The sequence below is a fragment of the Thunnus thynnus genome, chromosome 5 (genome assembly GCF_963924715.1).
Source record: "Thunnus thynnus chromosome 5, fThuThy2.1, whole genome shotgun sequence".
Lineage (NCBI taxonomy): Eukaryota > Metazoa > Chordata > Actinopteri > Scombriformes > Scombridae > Thunnus > Thunnus thynnus.
Window position 1 is genome coordinate 33,283,169 of NC_089521.1, and position 21,338 is coordinate 33,304,506.

At 40.1% G+C, this 21,338-nt stretch overlaps 1 protein-coding gene across 3 annotated transcripts in view; it reads left to right on the forward strand.

Annotated features, from left to right (window-relative positions):
* The window catches only part of LOC137183662 (metabotropic glutamate receptor 8-like), a 160,702-nt gene that overhangs the window by 104,698 nt on the left and 34,666 nt on the right, over window positions 1–21,338 (forward strand). For all 3 annotated transcript variants that reach the window (XM_067590855.1, XM_067590856.1, XM_067590857.1), the window contains one exon: window positions 12,054–12,254. In XM_067590855.1, coding sequence (XP_067446956.1) covers window positions 12,054–12,254 — 201 coding nt within the window. The remainder of the gene's footprint in view (window positions 1–12,053; window positions 12,255–21,338) is intronic.

The following is a 21,338-nucleotide window of genomic DNA, read 5'->3' on the forward strand; positions in this document are numbered from 1 at the left end:
TTCATGCCTGAACTTTTAAATAAAGACAAAACACCCAAAAAACCTTTAAAAAAACAACAAAAACACATGTATGTGAGAAAATATTGGAAACAGAAGGCAGGTCATTGACCAGAATGCCTCCTAGAAATGACATTTATATACCACTAATGTTATAATTGAACCTGGGCCCACCAACCTTTCTGATTTTTAACCAACAGGTGTCCAAACATAATCGTAAAAAAATGAGCAGATTATTGTAGGAGAATGAATGAAATATGATCAAAATGTTGTGGAAACGTTCTGTATGAACATTTTGTGACTTATTAGATACATTAATTCAACTGGCATTACATTTCTGTCAACATATATCTGCTGTTGCAAATTATTAGGATATAAATGTAATTCCTAGGAGACAGGTTCATCTGTTGTGTCGACTGAAATGGAGGAAAAACTGATTGAGCTGTAAAGAGAGAAAATGCCTCCACAACATAAAGTCAAAGAGCGACACAGTCGACCAGAACCTGAAGTTCACTCATCTCATATTTGCTCTGCAGACCCACTCAGATTACTCTGCATAGAAACCATGATATAAACAGTACAAGCAGCTGGTTGTCGTCCATTTGTTTTAGGGACAAGAACACTCGATAACTGGCAACTCCAGCTGGTGGAAACAACCTTTATGTGGGATTTATCTCAGTGGTGGAAAGTAACTAAGTACATTTACTCCAAGTAGTTTGAGGTACTTGTACTGTACTTGAGTATTTCCATGTGATGCTACTTTCTACATTTCAGAGGGAAATATTGTACTTTCTACTCCACTACATTTATTTAACAGCTTTAGTTACTTTTCAGATGAAGATTTGACACAATGGATAATATAACAAGCTTTTAGAATACAACACATTGTTAAAGATGAAACCAGTGGTTTCCAACCTTTTTGGGCTTTTGACGTCTTACAAAAAGCAGTGTGTAGTCGGGGTCACATTTCACATGTCTATGAGTTGTTAACAGCTCCACCAAATAGTGATTTTTCCCTCTAAACTTCTCACATGCTTTCATTTCAATAAATGTTCAAATGATCCAATATTTCAGCAAAGATCAAAGATTAGAGAAAAAGTCCAAAAACTGAAAACAGATTTGTGTATCAGAACTTTGTTTTTTCTTCTTTCCTCTCCCATTAATCATCTCACCACCCCTCAGATTTATCTGCTGACCCTTTGGAGGGGCCCGACCCCTAGGTTGGGAACCACTGGACTAAACTAGCTAACTGTATATAAAGTAATGTAAACTAGCTCCACCTCCAGCAGCTACAACAGTAACATGCTGCTCTAACACTGATGCTTCACTATTAATAATCTAATGATGTCATATATAATAATATATCAGTCAGAGGGACCAAACCACTACTTTTACTGCAATACTTTAACTACATCAAGCTCATAATACTTATGTACTTTTACTGCAATGCTTTAACTACATCAAGCTCATAATACTTATGTACTTTTACTGCAATACTTTAACTACATCAAGCTCATAATACTTATGTACTTTTACTGCAATACTTTAACTACATCAAGCTCATAATACTTATGTACTTTTACTGCAATACTTTAACTACATCAAGCTCATAATACTTATGTACTTTTACTGCAATACTTTAACTACATCAAGCTCATAATACTTATGTACTTTTACTGCAATACTTTAACTACATCAAGCTCATAATACTTATGTACTTTTACTGCAATACTTTAACTACATCAAGCTCATAATACTTATGTACTTTTACTGCAATACTTTAACTACATCAAGCTCATAATACTTATGTACTTTTACTGCAATACTTTAACTACATCAAGCTCATAATACTTATGTACTTTTACTGCAGGAGGATTTTTCATGCAGGACTTTTACTTGTATTGGAGTATTTCTATATTGCTGTAGTGGTACTTTTACTGCAGTAAAGTATCTGAATACTTCTTCCACTACTGGTCTGTTCAGTCTTTGTATGTTTCAGCTCATCTTTAAATGTCAGTGGCACCAAACTCTAGAACATCAGACTCATCATAGACGTCTGTGTGTTTTATACATCGGTCAGTATTAGTATTAGTCGTCGTTTGGCTTTAAACCCTCCAGCAGAGAAGAAGAAACAGTCACAGGAGCATCTCACCAGCTGACAGATTAGAGCACGCTCAGTACAATCCCTCCAGAAGGCACTGGGGAAAGCCAGCTCATTAATTGTAATTAATTAGGATAATTAAATATCCACGAGACGCGGTGGCCTGAGGTCTGTTCCGTGCCGCACAGGGGATAATGTTGCCGCTCCGCTCTGCAGACCGCTGCTGCGCTCACAGCAAACGCCACCTCTGAGCACCTAATTTCCTGCCAAATAGAGTGTGTCGCTTTTAAAAAGCAATCCAATATTGTAATTATACCTCCCTCCACCCCCAGTAACCCCCCCCCCCCCACCTCCTGTGGCCCCGCCCCCTCCACTCAGATGAAAGTAAATTAGAAAATCCATATTTTTCTTCCTCGTTCTCTTCCGTCACTCGCATGTTAACGCCGTAATCTCCTCAGCATCATGTAGACTTCAATCCCTTATAATGACCTTAATTAACCTTTAATTTACCCCTGAAAACACATCAGACACCTTCATCTAAACCAAGACGTTTGATAATCAGGGTCCCTTAATTTACTCATTAATTTGAAAAGCTAAAATAATTTAACCTGCAAATTAACAATATTTTAAATGATTTTTATTCAGTTTTCAAGTATTTACTGTAATAAGTTTACCAGGTTTTTATTATCTAAAGGGGTAAAAGCCCTCAAAATGTATAAATGACATTATAAGTATCACTTAATTTATATGTTAATGGGGTAAAAGCCCCTTATTAAAATAACATTAAGTTGCTTTATTTGTCTTAATTAAGGTGCAATTCCAGCATTCACCCAAACTGAGAGATTAATAAATGAGTAAATGAATGATTTCAGTGGCTTATTCACCCAGTTACATTTCCAGTTTAAGGGGTTTTCAAGGCCCACAAATCCCTTAAAGATCCCCTGCAGACAGTTTTAAGTATTAAAACATGGAACAATAATGTTTAATTACCACGTTAAAATCCTTCAAATTACATCTCCTCCTTCCCCCTTAATAATCCAGAATCCATGAATATAATATAATATATTTCATTTTAGAGATTTTCCTGCTGGACACCAGATGTTTCCTCCTTCACTGTAAAGTTCATCCTCAGTGTTTCCACATCACACTTGTGTAAGTTGAATATTGAACCACGATTGGCTCCAAACTAGTTGTGATGTCATAAATCTCCGTCCCTCTTAAAATCAGATTTTCAATGAGCTCAGAGAAACTTTCCTCCTTCAGCAGATGAATAAAAACAAACTCTGAACAGAGAAGAAGAACAAACATCCAACTGAAGGAACAAGAACAAACATGTTTCTGAAGGGAGGAAGACTTTAAAATTTAATTTAAAGTTTTTTTGTCTCATTATTTGAAAACTGAAGGCCCTTTGAAGATATAATATTATTGAGGAATTTGAAATGTGATTCTAAGGGGATAATTTAGGTTATAGATTAATGGTTTAATGTTGTTGGTTTCAGGTTTAAGGTTTGAATTAAATGAATTAAAGGGATTTGGTTGCATAATGTTACGACTGAAATATCTTCAGGAGCAAATTAATGATATTTTAAAGGATTCTAACTCAGTATTTTGGTGGGATTACACAGATATTTCTGGGCTACATTAATGGATTGTAATATATTAAGGGATCTTTGATGGGTTTTCTCTGTGGATTTTTATTGGGTAAAACCTCTTAAAACGTACCAAATAACGTTACAGGTACTTATAAATGTTTATTTTACAACTATGTTTCAAATTCAGGCACAGAGTTTAACACTGTTTGATGGATTAAAGGAGTTTTTAACAGATAAAAACAATCCATTTACCTCAAATTTGAGCCGGACTGCTGAATTTGCACCTTAATTGAAAATTAAGAACGTTTTTAAGCTACAAATTAGGGATGATTTGCTAAAAACTGCTTTTTTGTCAACTTTAAGTGTTTTTTTCCATCTTAAAAATTCCTTAAACCATTTTGATAAGCCATGATGTGGAGGGCTTTCAAATGATCTATTAATTATTCCTTTAAATATTAATTAAAAAACAAGTCATTAAAATGCCATAATAACCATTATTTATAGGTAAGTTCTGTTCCACAGAAAATTAAGTGAAGCAGTGTAACATAAACACATCGTCTTGTGTTCAGAGCTCAGAGGAAATCAGCCTTCAGCCACATCATCTTCATCAGTCAGTAAAGCTCTTCCTCCTCTTCCTTCTTCCTCTCTGAAGGTGGAGATCTGATCCTCGTCCCTGCTGTCTGCAGCCTCCGGGCTGTAGATTCTCAGTCAACCTTTCGTTGATGCTTATCTGTTTGTTTGTGTGCGAGCTGCAGCAGCAGCAGCCGTCACAGAGGTTTGTTTGGATAATGAAGACACGTTTGTCGTTTCCTGATTCAGGTGTCGAGATCTTGATGACAGCGTGTCGCCTTCTGATCGGCTGCAGCCGTGAGGAAAAACAAAATCCTCCCTGACGAGTTATTTATTCTCATGTTCAACCTTCATGGATGTTGTTTCAGGTTTTCGGATGCTTCCAACACTTTGGTTTATAGTCAAATATATTAAACTGTTGGAAAGATTTACATATAATTTACTTTTTTTATTCCTGCTCAGAGGATGAAATTTAGCCATTGATTCTGTTTGATTTGAGTTTGATTAACACCTCAAACATTACAGTTACGGTAGTTTGTTTAGAAATGGCTCTAAAGACTAAAAACAGCATCATGTTTCCAGTCTCCAGAGAGTAGTTCTGTGTAAGACAGACACCACTGAGCATGTGCAGGAACGCGGTGTTGTTTCGAGCTTTGCTAGCTTATTGTGCTACATATTAGGGATGTGCAGAGATCCCAGTATTTGTATTTGTATCTGTATTTGTTCAGGCAGCAAAATTATTTGTATTAGTATTTGAATAAAAGGTCCCCATATCGGGTCTTGAACCGGGGTCTCCCAGATCATAGACGACTGCACTGATTACTGAGATAAAACTTTACTCACCACTCATTGCAGACAGACCTCTAGGGAGGAACTTCAAAGGCGATTATCGCTTTGCACCTTTCATTTATTTACAACCTGACTTTGTGGAAAGGAGAAGAGGAACAACAGGTTATGGAGAGTCCCTTGAGAGCACTTCTCATATGTCAGTAGTTCAGCTTTATCTCTGGGGAACACCCCCAACTCCAGGAGTGATGTCCAAATTAGGAAATGTGCGTCATGTAGCAGGTGGATGTGACTCCCCTCGTTGAGACCTGCTGATAGACGTCACAGCGGAGCAGAGGAGAGACACTGAGATAGTGATGTAACCGACCTGCGTCCTGGTATCTGACATGGGGTTTTTTTCATCCCGAAAACAAATAATTTTTAAAATATTTGTATGAAACAAATATTCGTAAAAAAAACAAAACACTATTTGTGCTTTGCCAAATTTGTATTCAGGCACACCCCTACTACATATACCAACCTCTTAACTTTATACTGAAGTTATTGACATTGTACAAGTCAAGAAGTTGTGATACGTAGAACAACAAGCTAGTGACACTCTGTAAACACAACCGTGTAGATAAGTTCATTGTTGGTTTTGTTCTATACATGAGATTTACAGAAAATCACCAGCCTTATCTTTTAAATACATAAATGAGTAAATTCACTGTTCTTTATTAATCTGAATATAAATGTGGTGCTTAAAAACGCTGCCTCCACATTTGGTTTAGAAGATGGAAGTTTATTGTTTTTAAAGTTTACATTTTTAGTTCCACTGCTGCTGAGGCTCAAAGAAAAAGCTAAATCATCAGCACACTGTCTCTTTGCGGGGGTGTAAAGAACATTTCAGTTGTTTTCACTTCTTTTAAAACAAGATGGAGACGTTTTTTTGTTTTTTTTTCAGTGCAGCCGTTCCCTCTGCAGCAGGAACAGAGTTTGTGGAGGATGTAGAGTTTCTTTTATTCAGGGGAAACGTTGTTTTTCACTCTGACGATCAGTATTTCCACCTGGAGACTCCACAAACACTGTTTCACCAAAGAACATGAATATTTGATTCTGTTCTTCTGCTTTGTTGAAATATGTGTTTGCCTCATTGTTTTCTCGCCTTTTTTTTTTTTTACAACACTGTTTCTTCCATTTGTACTCCTCTTTGTACTAACTGTGCTGCAGATTCTCATGAAATACACTGAGTGGATGTTAAAGCCTGATTTGCATTTGAACACCTCTTTGTGTTCTGTGTGTTTTTTTTACCTTTGTGCTGAACTTTGGTTAGGAAACATCAGCAGGTGAAAAAGTGATGTCGACAGGGTGTGAGTGTTTGAAAGCGACGGTGCCTCTGAAACAGAGATGGAGCAGCTGTTTAGTGTTCAGCAGCACTCAGGGACATTTTGTGAAGTGTGTGTGTGTGTGTGTGTTTTTGTCAACACTTTGGTTTGAAGAGGAGATTTGAGATTTAACCACTGAGCCTTAAAGGGCCATCCAGCTGTTTGTTTTTATTTTTCTGTTTTAACTCATTTAACTGTTGAATGACTTACCAGGGTTGACTTGAGACTAATTGGTCTCGACTTGGAAACTGGACTCGTACATTCATGACTTGGTTTGTGATTTGTTAATTGTTGGTCTTTACCATAGACTGTATAAAATATGGACGTAGTCACCGTGACGTCACCCGTTGGTTTGCGAAGCCTTGAGTGTCGACATCTTGGATTTGGCCGTCGCCATGTTTGATTTTTGGAGCCAGAAGTGACCATATTTGGACGAGAGGATGGAGCTAACCACAGCGCTAGCTGCTAGCTTGGTTAGCACTTACAATCCAAGGTTAACAGTGATAATGCTAATGCTAATTTTTGCTAGCAAAAGACAGGCCTAAAACCGTTAAAACAAAATGTACTCACTGGAAAAACTGATAATCCGACTCATCAGTGGGTCTTTTATTACAACCAGCCGCTGAACTAGACATTTTTTGGGCGACCAAAATGTTACAATAAACTTTAGTGAACTGAAAACACATTGGAATAGCAGCAGCTACACCTGTACGCCATGGTTATATTACGTTAGCTGTCACTGTGGTAGCGACTTGTCAATCACAACATAGCCACACCTTAAAGCATACTCTGCTGTATCGTCTATTTTACTCTAAATGGGGCCATAATTTACAAAATGAACAACATGCTGTATTGAAGAAAACTTGAAACATCAGCTCATCAGGAAACAGTTTACTGAGGTAATGAATCAAGAGAGAAGTAGGGTCATTTTCCCATAGACTTCCGTACAATCGGACTTCTTTTTTCAGTCAGTGGAGTCGCCCCCTGATGGCCATTAGATAGAATGCAGGTTTTTGGCACTTCTGCATTGGCTTCATTTTTCAGCCCGGAAGGTTGCTGCTTGGTCTTTAATAAGACATTAATGGCCTTGACTTGCTTGTCTTGACTTGTTGGTCTTGACTTTAGATTTGACTTCATACTTTTCGGTAATGATAAGTGTGGTGTGCTTTTATTTTGAAAGTTTGATTGACATGTGTACTGTCAGGTGTGTAGAGACAATAAGTAACTGCAGCTGGACAGAAAAATACTCATATATTTGAATGGAGAGTGTGAGTGAACCCACACCTTTTTGAACATTTACTGCTTCCACATAGTTTTAGATACAAACTTCATTTGAACTTTAAATGAGTCACGAGACTTTGACCTACAAATCTTGAATTTACATGTTATTTCTATCTTTTATTGTTTTTGAGATATTAGAGTGTGAGTTTTAAAGTCTTTTCTTGCTCCTCCTGTGATTTTATAATGAGTGTGTATTGCGGAATGTTTCACAGCACTGAGGGAGTGACATCACCAGGAGCAGTTGGAGAGGAGGATTTTAGAGTACACTTCTTGTGAAATATCCTCATAAATCCCATGACTTTGGCCAAATCTTACATTAATAATCATATTTTAGTTAGAAATTTTGTGGCAAATCCATTGATACAGGTTTGAAAGTGGTCAGACTTATAGTTTATACATCAGAAGCCTCTGTTTGACACAAAGTCCATGCCCATAGATTGCTTCCCCATTGTTTAACATTGCAAGGGTGATGTGGCACTGCAACTTTCAGGGCTTATTAAATCCAAACTGTTATTACAAAGTTTTTAACAACTTTTTTTCAGCATAGTGTCATAAGTCATCTATTAAAGTGTGAAGCTGATACCATTAACTCCCTCGGAGGAAATAGTGTTTGTTCGGGGGCCAAAATTGGGGCAAAGTCTTATTTTGAAAGGCTAATTGCAGACTTCCTGTTTGATTTAGGACAGGGGTGTCGGTGTATGATTTGTAGGTCTTGATGAGATGAATAATTGAGTTTTCGTTTGATCTCTCTACGACATTACTACAGGCCGTGGTGGCCATTTTAGTTACATAGGTGGCGCTAGAGAGCACATTTTGGCACTTTGGGGATTCATTTTTACATTTTATCAAATTTTTCACCAGACCTGATGTGCGTGCCAAATTTGGTGAATTTTTGAGCATGTTTAGGGGGTCAAATTTAGGGTTTATGTGGCATAATAATAAAGAAAGAAAGAAACAAACAAACACACGAAAAACAATAGGGTCCTCGCCCTTAGGTGAGGACTACTGTTTTACAATAGTCCTCTGCCTTTTGGGCTCGGTCCCTAAATATTGAATGTAAGAGAAATCTTCACCACTGGTGGACATTTGAGTGACTGTTGGGATGATGGATGTCACTGATGTTTGTTCTTTTTTACAGATATAGATAAGCAGAGAGTGAATTGTGCTGTTTTATTATTAAGCAAAGAATAGTCTTCAGCAGAATTTATGAATATTTGAGCTGCCGTCACACGTGTCTCTGCTGATGAATCTGACACAGACTGATGCTACTGATAACTCTATTAATGTAAATATATTCAGGTGTGTGAGACGCCACAGCTGGGGCCGGTTTCCCCCCCGCACTCATCCCAACACCGGTAACCTCTGTAATTAGTTTCCTGCTTATCTAATTTCCAAATCTAATTGAAAGAGAAGGGAGAGAGAGAGGCGGGAAAACAGAAAGGCGTCCATCCTGTCGAGGAGGAATTAAATTTACCCCATAAGTGATGTGTAAATGAAACGCCAGCAGCTGTCTGTCGAGTGCACCGCCTCACCTCACCGTCAGCCAGAGTTTCACCATCATCACCATCATCATCATCATCATCGGTCATCAAGGCTCATTAGCAAACAGGAAGGCAAGAAATGTTCTAGTCGCCACATGGCCAAACACGCTGCTCACATTGCTTTTTTTTTTATCAGAAATCATACATGCAGGTTCTGGGGATGATGAGTTATTGATTTGTTTTGGTTAATAACATCTTTAGAGTGAGAGGCTGTTGAATAAATCAGAGTTTGTGTTAATGAAGCAGCTGCTTGAAGCAGTTTCTGCATTTTCTGAAAAAGAAATGTTGTTTCCTTTTCCTCCTGCCAGAACGTCCACGTCAGTCTACAACGATTTTTAACCAGAGCAAAAATATCTGAGGAACACAGCAGGAATAACGCAGTGATCAGTAGGAAACAGTCTGTGATCCTTCAGGGTCAAAACATTCAGGACATCTTCCTGTAGGTTCACTGGTGTGTAATGACAGTAGGTCACCAGGTGTGAACTTCAGACACCTCACTGGGACTCCAGTCATGAAAAGAGAAAAAACCAAACCGTGTTTGTGGTCGAGACGCTCTGAGCTCGATGACACGCTGTTGCTCTTTATGTGTTGAGCGATCGATCGAAACCACAAATGTGTGATTGTTTTCTTTCTAAATAAAAGAAGACTTGTCACTCAACTTCAGTTTTAATATCAATGAAGATTTAATTTGGTGAATTCACACAATGACTTGTTTAAAGGACCAGTGTGTGGGATTTAGTGACATTCAAAGCGTGTAGGAAAACCTACGGCAGCTGTGAAACTCATGAAAAAAGGTAAAGATTCCCTCTTTAGAACCAGTGTTTGGTTTTTCCGTCCCAGGCTACTGTAGAAACATGGCCGTGCAACATGGCGGCTCCTTGGAAGACGACCTGCTTCCTCTGTAGATATAAAGGCTCATTCTAATATAATGAAAACACAACGATTCTTATTTTCAGGTGATTAAACACTAAGTAGTAGTAGTTACGAACACATGAGCGGAGATAACACAGAGCTGCTAACATGGCTGGAGACTCTTAAAGGAAGACATATTCTGCTTTTTGTGGTTTTCTGTTGTTTATATGTTTCTGATGTCGGATGTTAAACATGGTTCAGAAACTTGAGGTGAACGTGTGTAAAAATGCTGCCTGCAAGTCAAAAGTCAGGGCTTCAACCTGCTTTGGACGCTTCCTTTGCGTCAGTTTTTTCTACCTCGCTGATGAGCTGATGTCAGCTCATCACACATGCCCATAAACGTCTGTCTGTAGCCTTGGTTGCTAAGGTGGTTGCTAAGGTTTTTCCATGTGTTGTCATGTTGTCCACTCTCATATTTCAGATCAAAATATCTCAACAGTCTAAACATAAGACTGTAAAACTTACTCAGAAATGTATTTTTTGTGCTGAGGAGCAGTTCCTTCACCTGCTTTTCAGTCTTCATGACAGACAATCTTCTTCCACTGAGCTTCTAGAAAACCTCCTTTCAGTCAGAATCAGATGTTGTATTCAGGCACAAATTGAATTTACAGATTCAAACATGTTTTCTTTAAATATTGAGGAGCACAAAAGACACTCATCATCTCCAGCGAGCAGCGATCATCTGCAGCTCAGCCGTACATCTCCTCTCTGCCTCGGCTGTTTGACGTCCTCGGCTCTCCGCTCGCCGTTTGAGGCTCATTCATTACCGCCGTACAGACGTGTAATCAGTCTTTACTGCCGGAGCAAATGTCTCCCCTCGGACAGATCCCCCGCCATCTGCCTGCCATTAAAATTAAATTGGATTTCATTTCTAAGCTCCTATTAATTCAGAGAAGTCTTGTGTTGATGGAGGGTCCAGTCCAGCAGTTAGTTTCCTCCTCCTCCTCTCTTTCACTCTCCTCCCTGCATCCCGGCCTGGCGGCGTGATCGCAGAGCGCCGCCGCTCTAATAACAATAATTACACAGTGAAAATTTTGGAAGGACTTTAGAGAGTTTTCAAATAAAAGATGAGGATGTCTTCTCCTCTCTGTTATTTAATCACAGCTAATGAGATGGAGCCAATGTATTTTTTTAATGTTAATAGGTTAGTTATTTTCATTTCACACTCCCATAAGCCTTTGTGACTTACTTTGTGCCTGACGGCAAGGACGAACTCACTTAGTCATTTAGTCTGTCGATGACTTTAAGCTCAAAAACTACTACATATAAATCCACAGTGTGGAGCAGAAACTTTTTGTGGAAGTCAAAACATTCACCGAATTTCTCTGACTTTGTTCCGTGAGGTTCATTTCAGCCTGATGAATGAATGAATGAGCTGCAACACAACATGATACTAGACAAGAAGCTGCTGCAACAAAATATGCCAATAAAAATCATAAAATATATATAAAAACAACCTCTCAGTATTTTGTTTTAGTTGATTTCAGCATCATATTTAAACTTCAAGGCAGAAACTATCTGTTGGACACGTCTGAACTCATAAATCCTGTTTCTCACCTCAGAGAAATGTTCCTCTTAAGAACGAATCTGTTCGTACGAGTTCTTCTTGCATGAGGCCCAGTTCCTCATAATTACGACTTCTGTATCATTTTATTGTGATTAAGATCTTCTAGTAATTATGAGATTTGATTTGATGATGTTTTCTTGTAATTTTATGAAAAGAGACACATTTACAATATAGTTTTTGTTGTATTTTCAAAGCTGCTATAGGATGATGATAAAAACTAACATTTTTAGTGGTTTTGAACGTATCAACAGTGGAGTTTTGGTGAATGAACTTTTATTTTCAGTCCTTGGTGAATTTGATGTATTTTCAGGGATTGATCAGGCGTCTCCGTTTCTGTTGCAGGTCTGGAGAAAGTCAGCCGTGACTCCACGTACGAGCAGGAAGGGAAGGTTCAGTTCGTGATGGACGCCGTGTACGCCATGGCCCACGCTCTGCACCACATGCACCGCGAGCTCTGCGCCGGTTACCCTGGCCTTTGCCCGCGCATGGCCAACATCGACGGCAAGGAGCTGCTGGCGCACATCCGCGCTGTCAGCTTCAACGGTAAGAGACAGCATCCTCATCATCATCATCATCATCAACATCATACAAAGGATTTGTCACAAACAAACGCAACAGAAGAATAAAGAATAACAATAGAGCTAAAGTAAGGTAATAATGTGTAAACATAAAGTGCAAAAATGAAATGTTATGTGCAATAAACATTTAAATTATGTCCAGTCCAGTTTGAATACAGTTCAGTTATTCAGCAGATCAACAGCTTCTGTGTCTGCTGGTGGAGGATTTTCATGGATCTTTTTTTTCTGAGGGAAGAAGTTCAAAGAGTCCAGGGTGGGATGGGTCGGAGATGATCCTGCTTGCACGCCGCCTGGCCCTGGAGGGAGTGTAGCTGATCAACGGGGGGTAGGGGGGTGGGGGGGGGAGGAAATCCTGTTTGGTTGCTGCACTGTACCAAACAGTGAGGGAGCTTCTTCAGCTGCCTCAGGAAGAACATCCTCTGTTGGGCCTTTCTGGTTACGCAGCTTAGTGTTGATGATTCATGGTGTTGCACTCGGTTGTTCACATGAAAAATGGCAGAAATAGTAGAGAAGATCAGACCTGGGGGTGATGTGGATGCTGATGGGCAGGTGTCGGGGGGGGAGGGGGAGGGGTTTCATGTTGAATGGTCAGTAACCCCCCCTTACCTCACAAAAATGTGATGCTTCACCAGAAATCGGCGAATTAGAGTCAAACTAGAAAATTCTGGCGCAAATTCTGATGGAGCCGTTTGGTTGGCTGTGATTTTTTTTGAATGACCTCCGCAGTCGACATCTGTGGGTCGTTTTCCAGTCGTCTGACATCGTCTCAACACTTGAATTTCTCCACGTTTTCATGGACGTCTGGCTGCGTGACATCGCCGCCATTTTTAATGAAGGGGTAGCAGCGAGGAGGAGGAGGAGGAGGAGGAGGAGGAGGAGGAGGTTGGCTGGAGTAATGAGCGTCTCTCTCTGGTAGGAACAGAGAAGCGTGAGGTGGAAAAAGAAGAAGACGATAAAAATCATTATCAGACTTTCCGACCTCCATCAGCGTCTTCGGTTTTGTCGGCGCTGCTGTTTTCCAGCTGCTGCTTTGGCGCCGCCTCATCAACGGGACGACTCATCACTCCCTCATTAACCCTCTGTTCATTCCTCCTCCTTCCTTATCGTCTTCCTCTTCATCTTCCTCTCTTCTTCATCACGGCAGTCCCTAGCTCTTCTCGCGGAGAGGTCACCCTCGCGGTGGATGGAGGCCTTTGTCAGCAGGAAGTGCGAATGCTGACGCCGTCTTCGGGGGAATCCTCCGCTCGTTATTAATCACCAAATATGGTCGCTGGGTTTTATTTCCTCCTGCTTCCAGATTCATTATTCTCAGCTCGGTGGGAGCTGCTTCAGTCTGATGATCCGTCTGCTTTCACACAACTTTAATAATCACAAAACTTCACACACACACACACAGCTGCGGAATATTAAATCTCACACTCCTCCTCATATGTGCTGAGATGAGTAATCTTACAGATCCACTATCACACGTCAGAGGAAATGTCAGGAACTATGAGTTTTTATATTGAAGTTTCTATAATTTTGTGAAAACGAGGGAAGGACTGTAGATTTAGCAGGTGATGGATATGTTTAAAGGACAATTCTGGCTTATTTTGGTAGTTTTGTCCATCATTTCTATCAGTAATAATAACATTTCTCACCAGTTTAATAGCTGAGATGTGTAGCACATGCAGCTACGGTAAGCCATGAGGGAAAAATCACACGTCAGTGAGTCACCTTCCACAGTTAAACCAATAGGACTGTCCTGCAGTCAATAAACGTATCAATAGCTCAGGTCCTTATGAGCAAAATGAGCTATCACAGTTATTTTTAACCCCTACTAGTCCAAGTGACGTGTGCACGTCAAAGTTTGGCTGTTCACTGATCAGTTGCTCGTCTTATTTATCTGTAAACGCTTTAATTTGTAGGTTTTCACTCCTTCTATAAAGACAAAAAGCTCAGTTGCAGGTAATACGTGAGTATAACACGAGTGAAATTTACTTTGAGTAAATGTTTGTTGTTATCTATTGTGAGAAAAACTTATTTCTGCTCTGAAATGAGCAGCTGACACCTTCACAACTCTAATAAAAAGCTTTTTGCAATCAGTTTTCTAAAGGCGAGTCTAAATTCTACATATTTATAATTCATCATTAATCTTGAATGGAATTATTCACCTTGAATATTTATTATTTTCAAATATTTCTGGCTTTACTTAAAAAGAAATTTTGCAACACAGACTCATATTTGAAGCTATTAAAACTAAACTTTGCTGAGTTTTATACATGATGCTGTTCAGCACGTCGTCACATCTGAGAAGCTGGAAGCAGGAAATGTGAAAAATCAAAATAGCTGCCAGTTAATTTAACCGTTCATCGATTCATAGATTCAACTCAGCGTATCAACATGTTGACGAGGATTTTGGGAGCTGGACTCTCATCAAACTGGGAAAGTGCTCCCACATCACCGGTCAGAATGACGTCGTTCATATGATTTATCAGGATTTGATTTTCTCTCCTCCTGCACTCAAACATGTGAAGTGATGTTCGTGTCTCAGGTTGAATCAAGGCCGTCCGCAGGTTTCACAAAAGCTTCGATAAAGTTGTTTTTTCCCCTCGTTGGAGCCTTTCAGGACTCGGTGATGAGAATTTAATTCATTTAAAGTAGAAAAGAAAGAAAAAAGTTCCAGACACATTCTTTGGTTTCTTCAGTCCAGCTGAGGCTCAGTGTGACTGTTTTACTTTCATTTTCAAGGTGAACATGTTTGTTAAACTTCTCAGGGACGGAAATGAATCTCCATAAAACATGACGAGTCTTCTGTTCAATTTATTTGGCTTAAACTTACAAAACCAGTGTATTTGTATTACAGCTTTCAACAGTTCAAAGTGCTTCACACTAAACATAAAAGACATCAAGACAAAATGTCAAAGAAACACAAGACCATTCATTTCATTATCAATTAATCTGTTGATTATTTTTACAAATGAGGGAAACCTCAATGATTTTCAAGGTTTACATATAAAACTTTGAAATGAAATGAAATTTTCTCCATTAATCAATTAGTTGTTTGGTCTTTAAAATGTCAGAAAATGTTGATCAGTGTTCAACAAGACCCAACATGTCCTCAAAGATATTCAGTTTACTGTCATAGACGACTAAAGAAACCAGTTAAAATGACTCAAAACGGTTAATTGATTATCAAAATAAATTCATTTTGATAGTTGACAACTAATTGATTAATCAACTAATCGTTGCAGCTCTACACATATGAGACATGATGTTAGAAATGGGGCCAAAACTATTAAAAACCCGTCAGTGAGTCACAGCGCTGCACTGGGTGACATGTTCCTTCATCATGAAGAGTTTGATCACGTTAGTTTGATTAGAAACGGCTCCAAAGACTAATAACAGTGATCAGATTGTAACTCACCACTGTGCACACTTGTTGTGCTACATGTCACAACCTCTCGACTTTGTACCACATTATAAATTTCTAAAAGAACTTCAGTAGGTTGTGATATGAACCACAACAAGGAGGAATAAGAAACATCAGGGTTTGGATACAAACACACAAAACTTGTTAGTAGATCAGTTCATCAGCTTGTTTCAGGTTCCAGGTACTTTAGAACCAGAAGAATTCATCTCCAGAACTAAAAGTCTCCCTGTTTGAATCTGATGCACCTGAGCGACCAGGTAGATCCTGCAAATCAGACCGATGAGGAATTAAAAAATGACGGCAGTGCTTGAAACTCAGTGTTTACACAAGAGGAAACTTGGTATCTTTGTATTTCCTGCTGCATGAGTTGGATGTAAATGAATGAATGAAAAGCAGAACAGTAAATCACCTGTCGAGTGTTTGTTGCTTTTATTTCTGCTGTAGAACATAATTCACCGGCTTTGTTCTCGCTACCGCCGCTCCCTCTCTTCATTCACTCACGCTCTAGCTCGCTTAGGGGCTTTTTAGGAGGTAAAACGATCTTCCTGGGTCTTCATATAGAACGTTGGTGGAGGAACCGACTTCTTCAGAAGGTTCTTAAGTTCCTGCGGTGGGAACGCCGCTTTTGACGGAGCTGAAGCCTGAGTAATGAAAGTAACATAAATCGTTAGTTTTGCTGCTAAGTAATGAGTAAAGAAATGTTTTTACAATGAGTTAAGTGTATCAGTAACTGTCCCAACACTGATCATGACACTGAAGTGGAATAAAATCAATCTCTGCATAGATGAAAACACAAAAATCCTTCTTTCCTCTCCTCTCTGGTACATCTGCCGTCCACTCCCAGCGAGATCCTCCTGTAAATGTTAATACTTCAGACAGGAGATCTTCCCATATAGTCCCCATACGTCCCCCCCGTCCCCCCCCCCCGTCCCCCTCCTCCCGCCTCCTACCTGAGGACGGGGATTCAATTTGAATAATTTTCCTATCTACCTGCTCCGCACGGAGAGATAGGGCACGCAGAAATGAAACAGAGAGACGGAGCAGATTTTGTGGCTGATGTGTTTGAGCTCTCAGGGATTCATCTCTGTGTGTCGGGCCTGATGGATGTGTGGAGCTGCTGCTGGATGTTATTTCTGCAGGAGGAGGAGGAGAGACATTAAACATTGAATCAGCGGTGAACTTCCCCCGCAGGGCTGAAACAGTAAATCTGTGCTCATTTAAAGCCGGGTTCTGTGCTGCACGTCGTGGCTTTTTTTTTTTTTTTGAAACATTAAAACTGTTTGTTGCATCGTTCGGTGAATTAAAGCAAATGAGGACAGAAACAGGAAACGTGTCACAGACAAGAAGATTAGTCAGTCATCTTTCAGATTAAAGCCCGGAGGAGAAATCTTTCTCAACTCGACACAAAAAAAGCAGATCCAGGATATAATGTGCTCGTGTGTTACTGTATTTCTATCCTTGTGAGGACCCAGAAGAGACGACTGAGACGACTACTGAGGCCTGTTCCTGGATGAAAACACGCCGGCGCTTCCTGTAAATACAGAAGAAACCTAACAAGTGGACTCAGGGTACCAGAGAGAGACATTTTGGCTTTATTTTGACATTTTTATAGAGTCAGTGATGACCTGAATATGATGAAACGATGAGTTAACCTGCAGCCTCGGAGAACATGTCAGCTTCTCCGTGCGCTGCGAAAGCACACGTGCATCACCGCTGAGTCCTGGCTCAGCAGCATGTGGCGCATGTGTGTTTTGTGCCTGATCGAGCTTATTAAGGTCTACACACACACACACTCACACACTGATGTCATGCTGTGTTTGGGGCTTTCCTGTGTGAATCTGTGAGCAGCATGCTCGGTTGAACCTTCACATACATCAAACGTTGACATGAATCAAACTCGAGCTGCTTCTCTGTTTTTTTTTCTGCTTCACTTCTCTTGAACATGGGGCAGTGGGGTTACCCATAATTCCATGTATGAAATGCGGGAAAATCCAGAGCGAAGCGGCGCTCCGTGGCAGCAGCGGCCGGGAGGCTAATCGGCAACTCAGCCGTGCGCTCCTCGCCCCTGTGCTTATTTTTAGAGGAGCGTCGGGAGGCTAATCGAGACACTTGTGCTAATGTTAGCGCTCGCTGTGCTAAAGCCATCTGCATGAGGCCTTTGTGGCAACGTTCCTGTTTGAACATGATCAGCAGAGCGAGGGAGGGAGCAGCGTGGGAGGGAGGAAGAGGGGGAGTGAGGATGTCAGGGAGATTCCCCCCTGATTCATTTGGACAGCCGATGCTTACTAAGAGGCGATAAAAGCTGCTTGTTGCCGTTTTTAAGGGGGATGCAGCGTGACTGACCCTGTGGAGCTGCAGGAAGAGAGAGAACCCTTTTTCAGTCGGATCAGTGATGGAGGGAGGAGGAGGAGGAGGAGGAAGAGGAGGAGGGGGGAGCAGATACTGTAGGTGAGGTGATGAATATGTGATCGTCTCCCGCTGTGACTTCACTTTAAATATGCAGCTTTTTTTAAAAGTGCTGAACAAAGCAGGAAGAGAGAACTCTGCCATTTGTTACGGCACCGTGGAAGCATTAAAGGAGTAGTTCAACATTCTCTTTCATTCCCAGAGTGAGATGTTCATGTGGGTTTCTATCTCATGTAGGAACGGGGATGCCTTCTTCACAGCAGCAGTCGACCATCCAAACTCCGTCTCCTTTGTTTCTGTTCTACATGACACAGCTGAGTTGGTTTATTCTAATGTCTGGATCCTCTCTACTCAACATACTCTAGTGTCTCTCTGCATACAAAGTTTGCAAAGATGTCTGTTTTCATACAGCTGTCCATCCGCACTAAAACCCAGGAAACACAGAAAACAACTGAATCTTCTTCTTCTTCTTCTTTTCATAGTTTATCTGCAGGTCTTGAAAAGTCTTAAAAAGCATAGAATTTATTTAAAAGACTTGAATTTCATTTATAAAGGTCTGAAATATGTTTTCTAGCCTGCTATAGGCAGTGATGTTAGTTATAAAATGTTTTTTTTTAAATGTGATTTTAGCAAAACCCGGCTGGAAAATCAGCTATTCTATTGTTCCAGACGTTTGACTGTAAATGAATTAATTATTTTTCATTTGTTAATCCATTCATCCATTCTTCTTCTGCTGCTCAGCCACATCTGATCATGATTAATAAGTAATTAGTTATATTATTGGGAATGATCATTATATTCTGCAAGGAAATAATGACAAAAGTCGTTTCACATTGCACTTGATAAATAATTCTAGACCTTATTACCCCTGATGGGTTTTTGATATCTTTCATACTTTGTCTATGAAACAGGTAACTGTGGAAAGTGCACACGAGCCTTCGATGTCTTAATGCTGAGAATGTTTATTGAACATCAAGATGATGTCTCTTCCCGTTCTGCCCTCTGGAGGTCTGACTCTTAGTCTTTAACCCCAACAGATCGACCTACAATATGAAAACATTCATATAATTGGTTCATTAGTTTCTAAACACTTTACTCGTGTTAGTTCAGGTCACGTCGCATCGAACTTCAGGCGACCGTCAGCACATTCTGGTTTGAATGATTGTGCCAAAGGAATCTATGCAGTCACCTATCTGTGTTGTCAAGGAAGGCCCCCTCCGACCTTGGTCACCACGGCAACGCCAATTTATCCTTTATCAGAGAGGCTTCTGCTTCCCCCAAACATCACAGACAGTTACTCTGAGTCTGAAGGAGAGGAGAGAATATCTTCTTCTACTTAAGAATTGTAGCTTGACCCAATGTAACCCCTAAAGATGGGAAATTCCATAATAGCATTAAATTGGATTCCAAGTGGTATTAAAACTGTCAGTAAAAGTCATAAATTGAACTTGGTGAAGCTGCAGCGTGATACAGTCGGGTTAGACCTCTGTTCTGTCTCCTGCTGCTCTGTGTGATCATCTATACTGTGTTTTAACGTTTACACATGTTTCAACAGAATATATATGATGTAAAATAGTCATTTTATTGCTGCTCATAAATACTACCTGTTAACCAGCTCATAAGCCGCTGCGCTGCGCTGCTGATCACATCATTATTTTATTATTGTGACATCGTCTGACATATGCATAAATAAATACAGGTTGATGGGAGCAGCTGCGCCGCATTCAGCTGTACTGACATTTAAAATAAGAGAGCACAGAGAAAGGTAGAGAAGAGAGAGAAGTTGTCTTCTGTAATTTAATTTACTGCCACACAGCCCCCCCCCCCCCGAATGTGACTGTGCAGGTTTTCATCATAGTTTTGTAAAGCTCAGTTTTCTCCGTTCACACACTGAAATACCAACCTGACATTTCAAGATTTATCTTCTCTGGAGATAGTTTTGGAAAAGCTCCATGTGGGTGAGAAAAATGCCAGATTAGTGTTAGAAAGGAAGTGACGGAGAAACAAATGGCTTATTGTGGATGTGTTGTTAGCCAGTTAAAGACGACATATTCTGCACATCTACAGCTCTATATTTATATTCTGGGGCTCTACTGGAATATCTTTGCATGATTTCCAGTTAAAAACTCCTTATTTATCTTCTACTGGTCCTTTATGCAGCCCCTCAGTTCAGCCTCTGTCTGAAACAGGCCGTTTTAGCTCCTGTCTCTTTAAGGCCCCGCCTCCTAATGAGCCCACTCTGTTCTGATTGGCCGACTTCCGGCCGCTCTGGAGGCTACGTCAACAAACTGTAGAAGCAGGTTTTACTACTTTTCCTCATTCTTCATGAACGTGAACAACATATGGGGAAAACCTTAGCAACAACAGCTCCTAGCAGCTCCTGTCTCTTTAAGGCCCCGCCCTCCTGATGAGCCCACTCTGTTCTGATTGGTCAGCTTTCAGGAAGCTTCCTCCGGCTCCGGAGGCTACGTAAACAAACTATAGTAGCAGGATTTCACTTCTTTTTCTCCTTCTTTACTCCAAATGTCAACTTCTCAAATCCATCCGTACATGTTGGAGCTGAATCACATCTGAAATATGAGAGTGAACAACACATGGAAACACCTTAGCAACCACCTTAGCAACCAAGGCTGAAAGCCAACATTGGAAGTCATCTGCTGTGATCTACCAGAAATACAATTCTGACCTGTCAAATATTGTGCAAAAGCAGATATTAACTTTTTCGAAGACATCTGACTAGAGCTGCAACTGACAGTAATTTTCATTACTGATTAGTCTGTCGATTATTTTATCGATTAAATCATTAGTCGTTTGGTCTATAAAACGGTGAAAAATGTCGATCAATGTTTCCCAAAGCCCAAGATGACATCAAATGTTTTCTTTTGTCCCGATCAACAGTCCTCAACCAAAGATATTCAGTTTACTGTTTACTGTCATAAAGGACTAAAGACACCAGAAAATATTCACATTTTAGAAGCTGAAATCAGAGAATTGGGACATTTTTTTCTTTAAAAAAGACTCAAAATAGTTGGCGATTATTTTCTGTCCATCGTCTAATCATTGCAGCTCTACATGTGACAAATAAAAACAAGCCAATCTGAAGAGAAATCATAAAATGATAATGACAGTTCAGTTGAAAATGACAGAAGAGCTGAATGAGGGCAGGAGGCAGCAGAGTGAATGTTGAAAGCTGCAGTCAGACTGAGTGAATGTGAACGTTGGGAGACATTA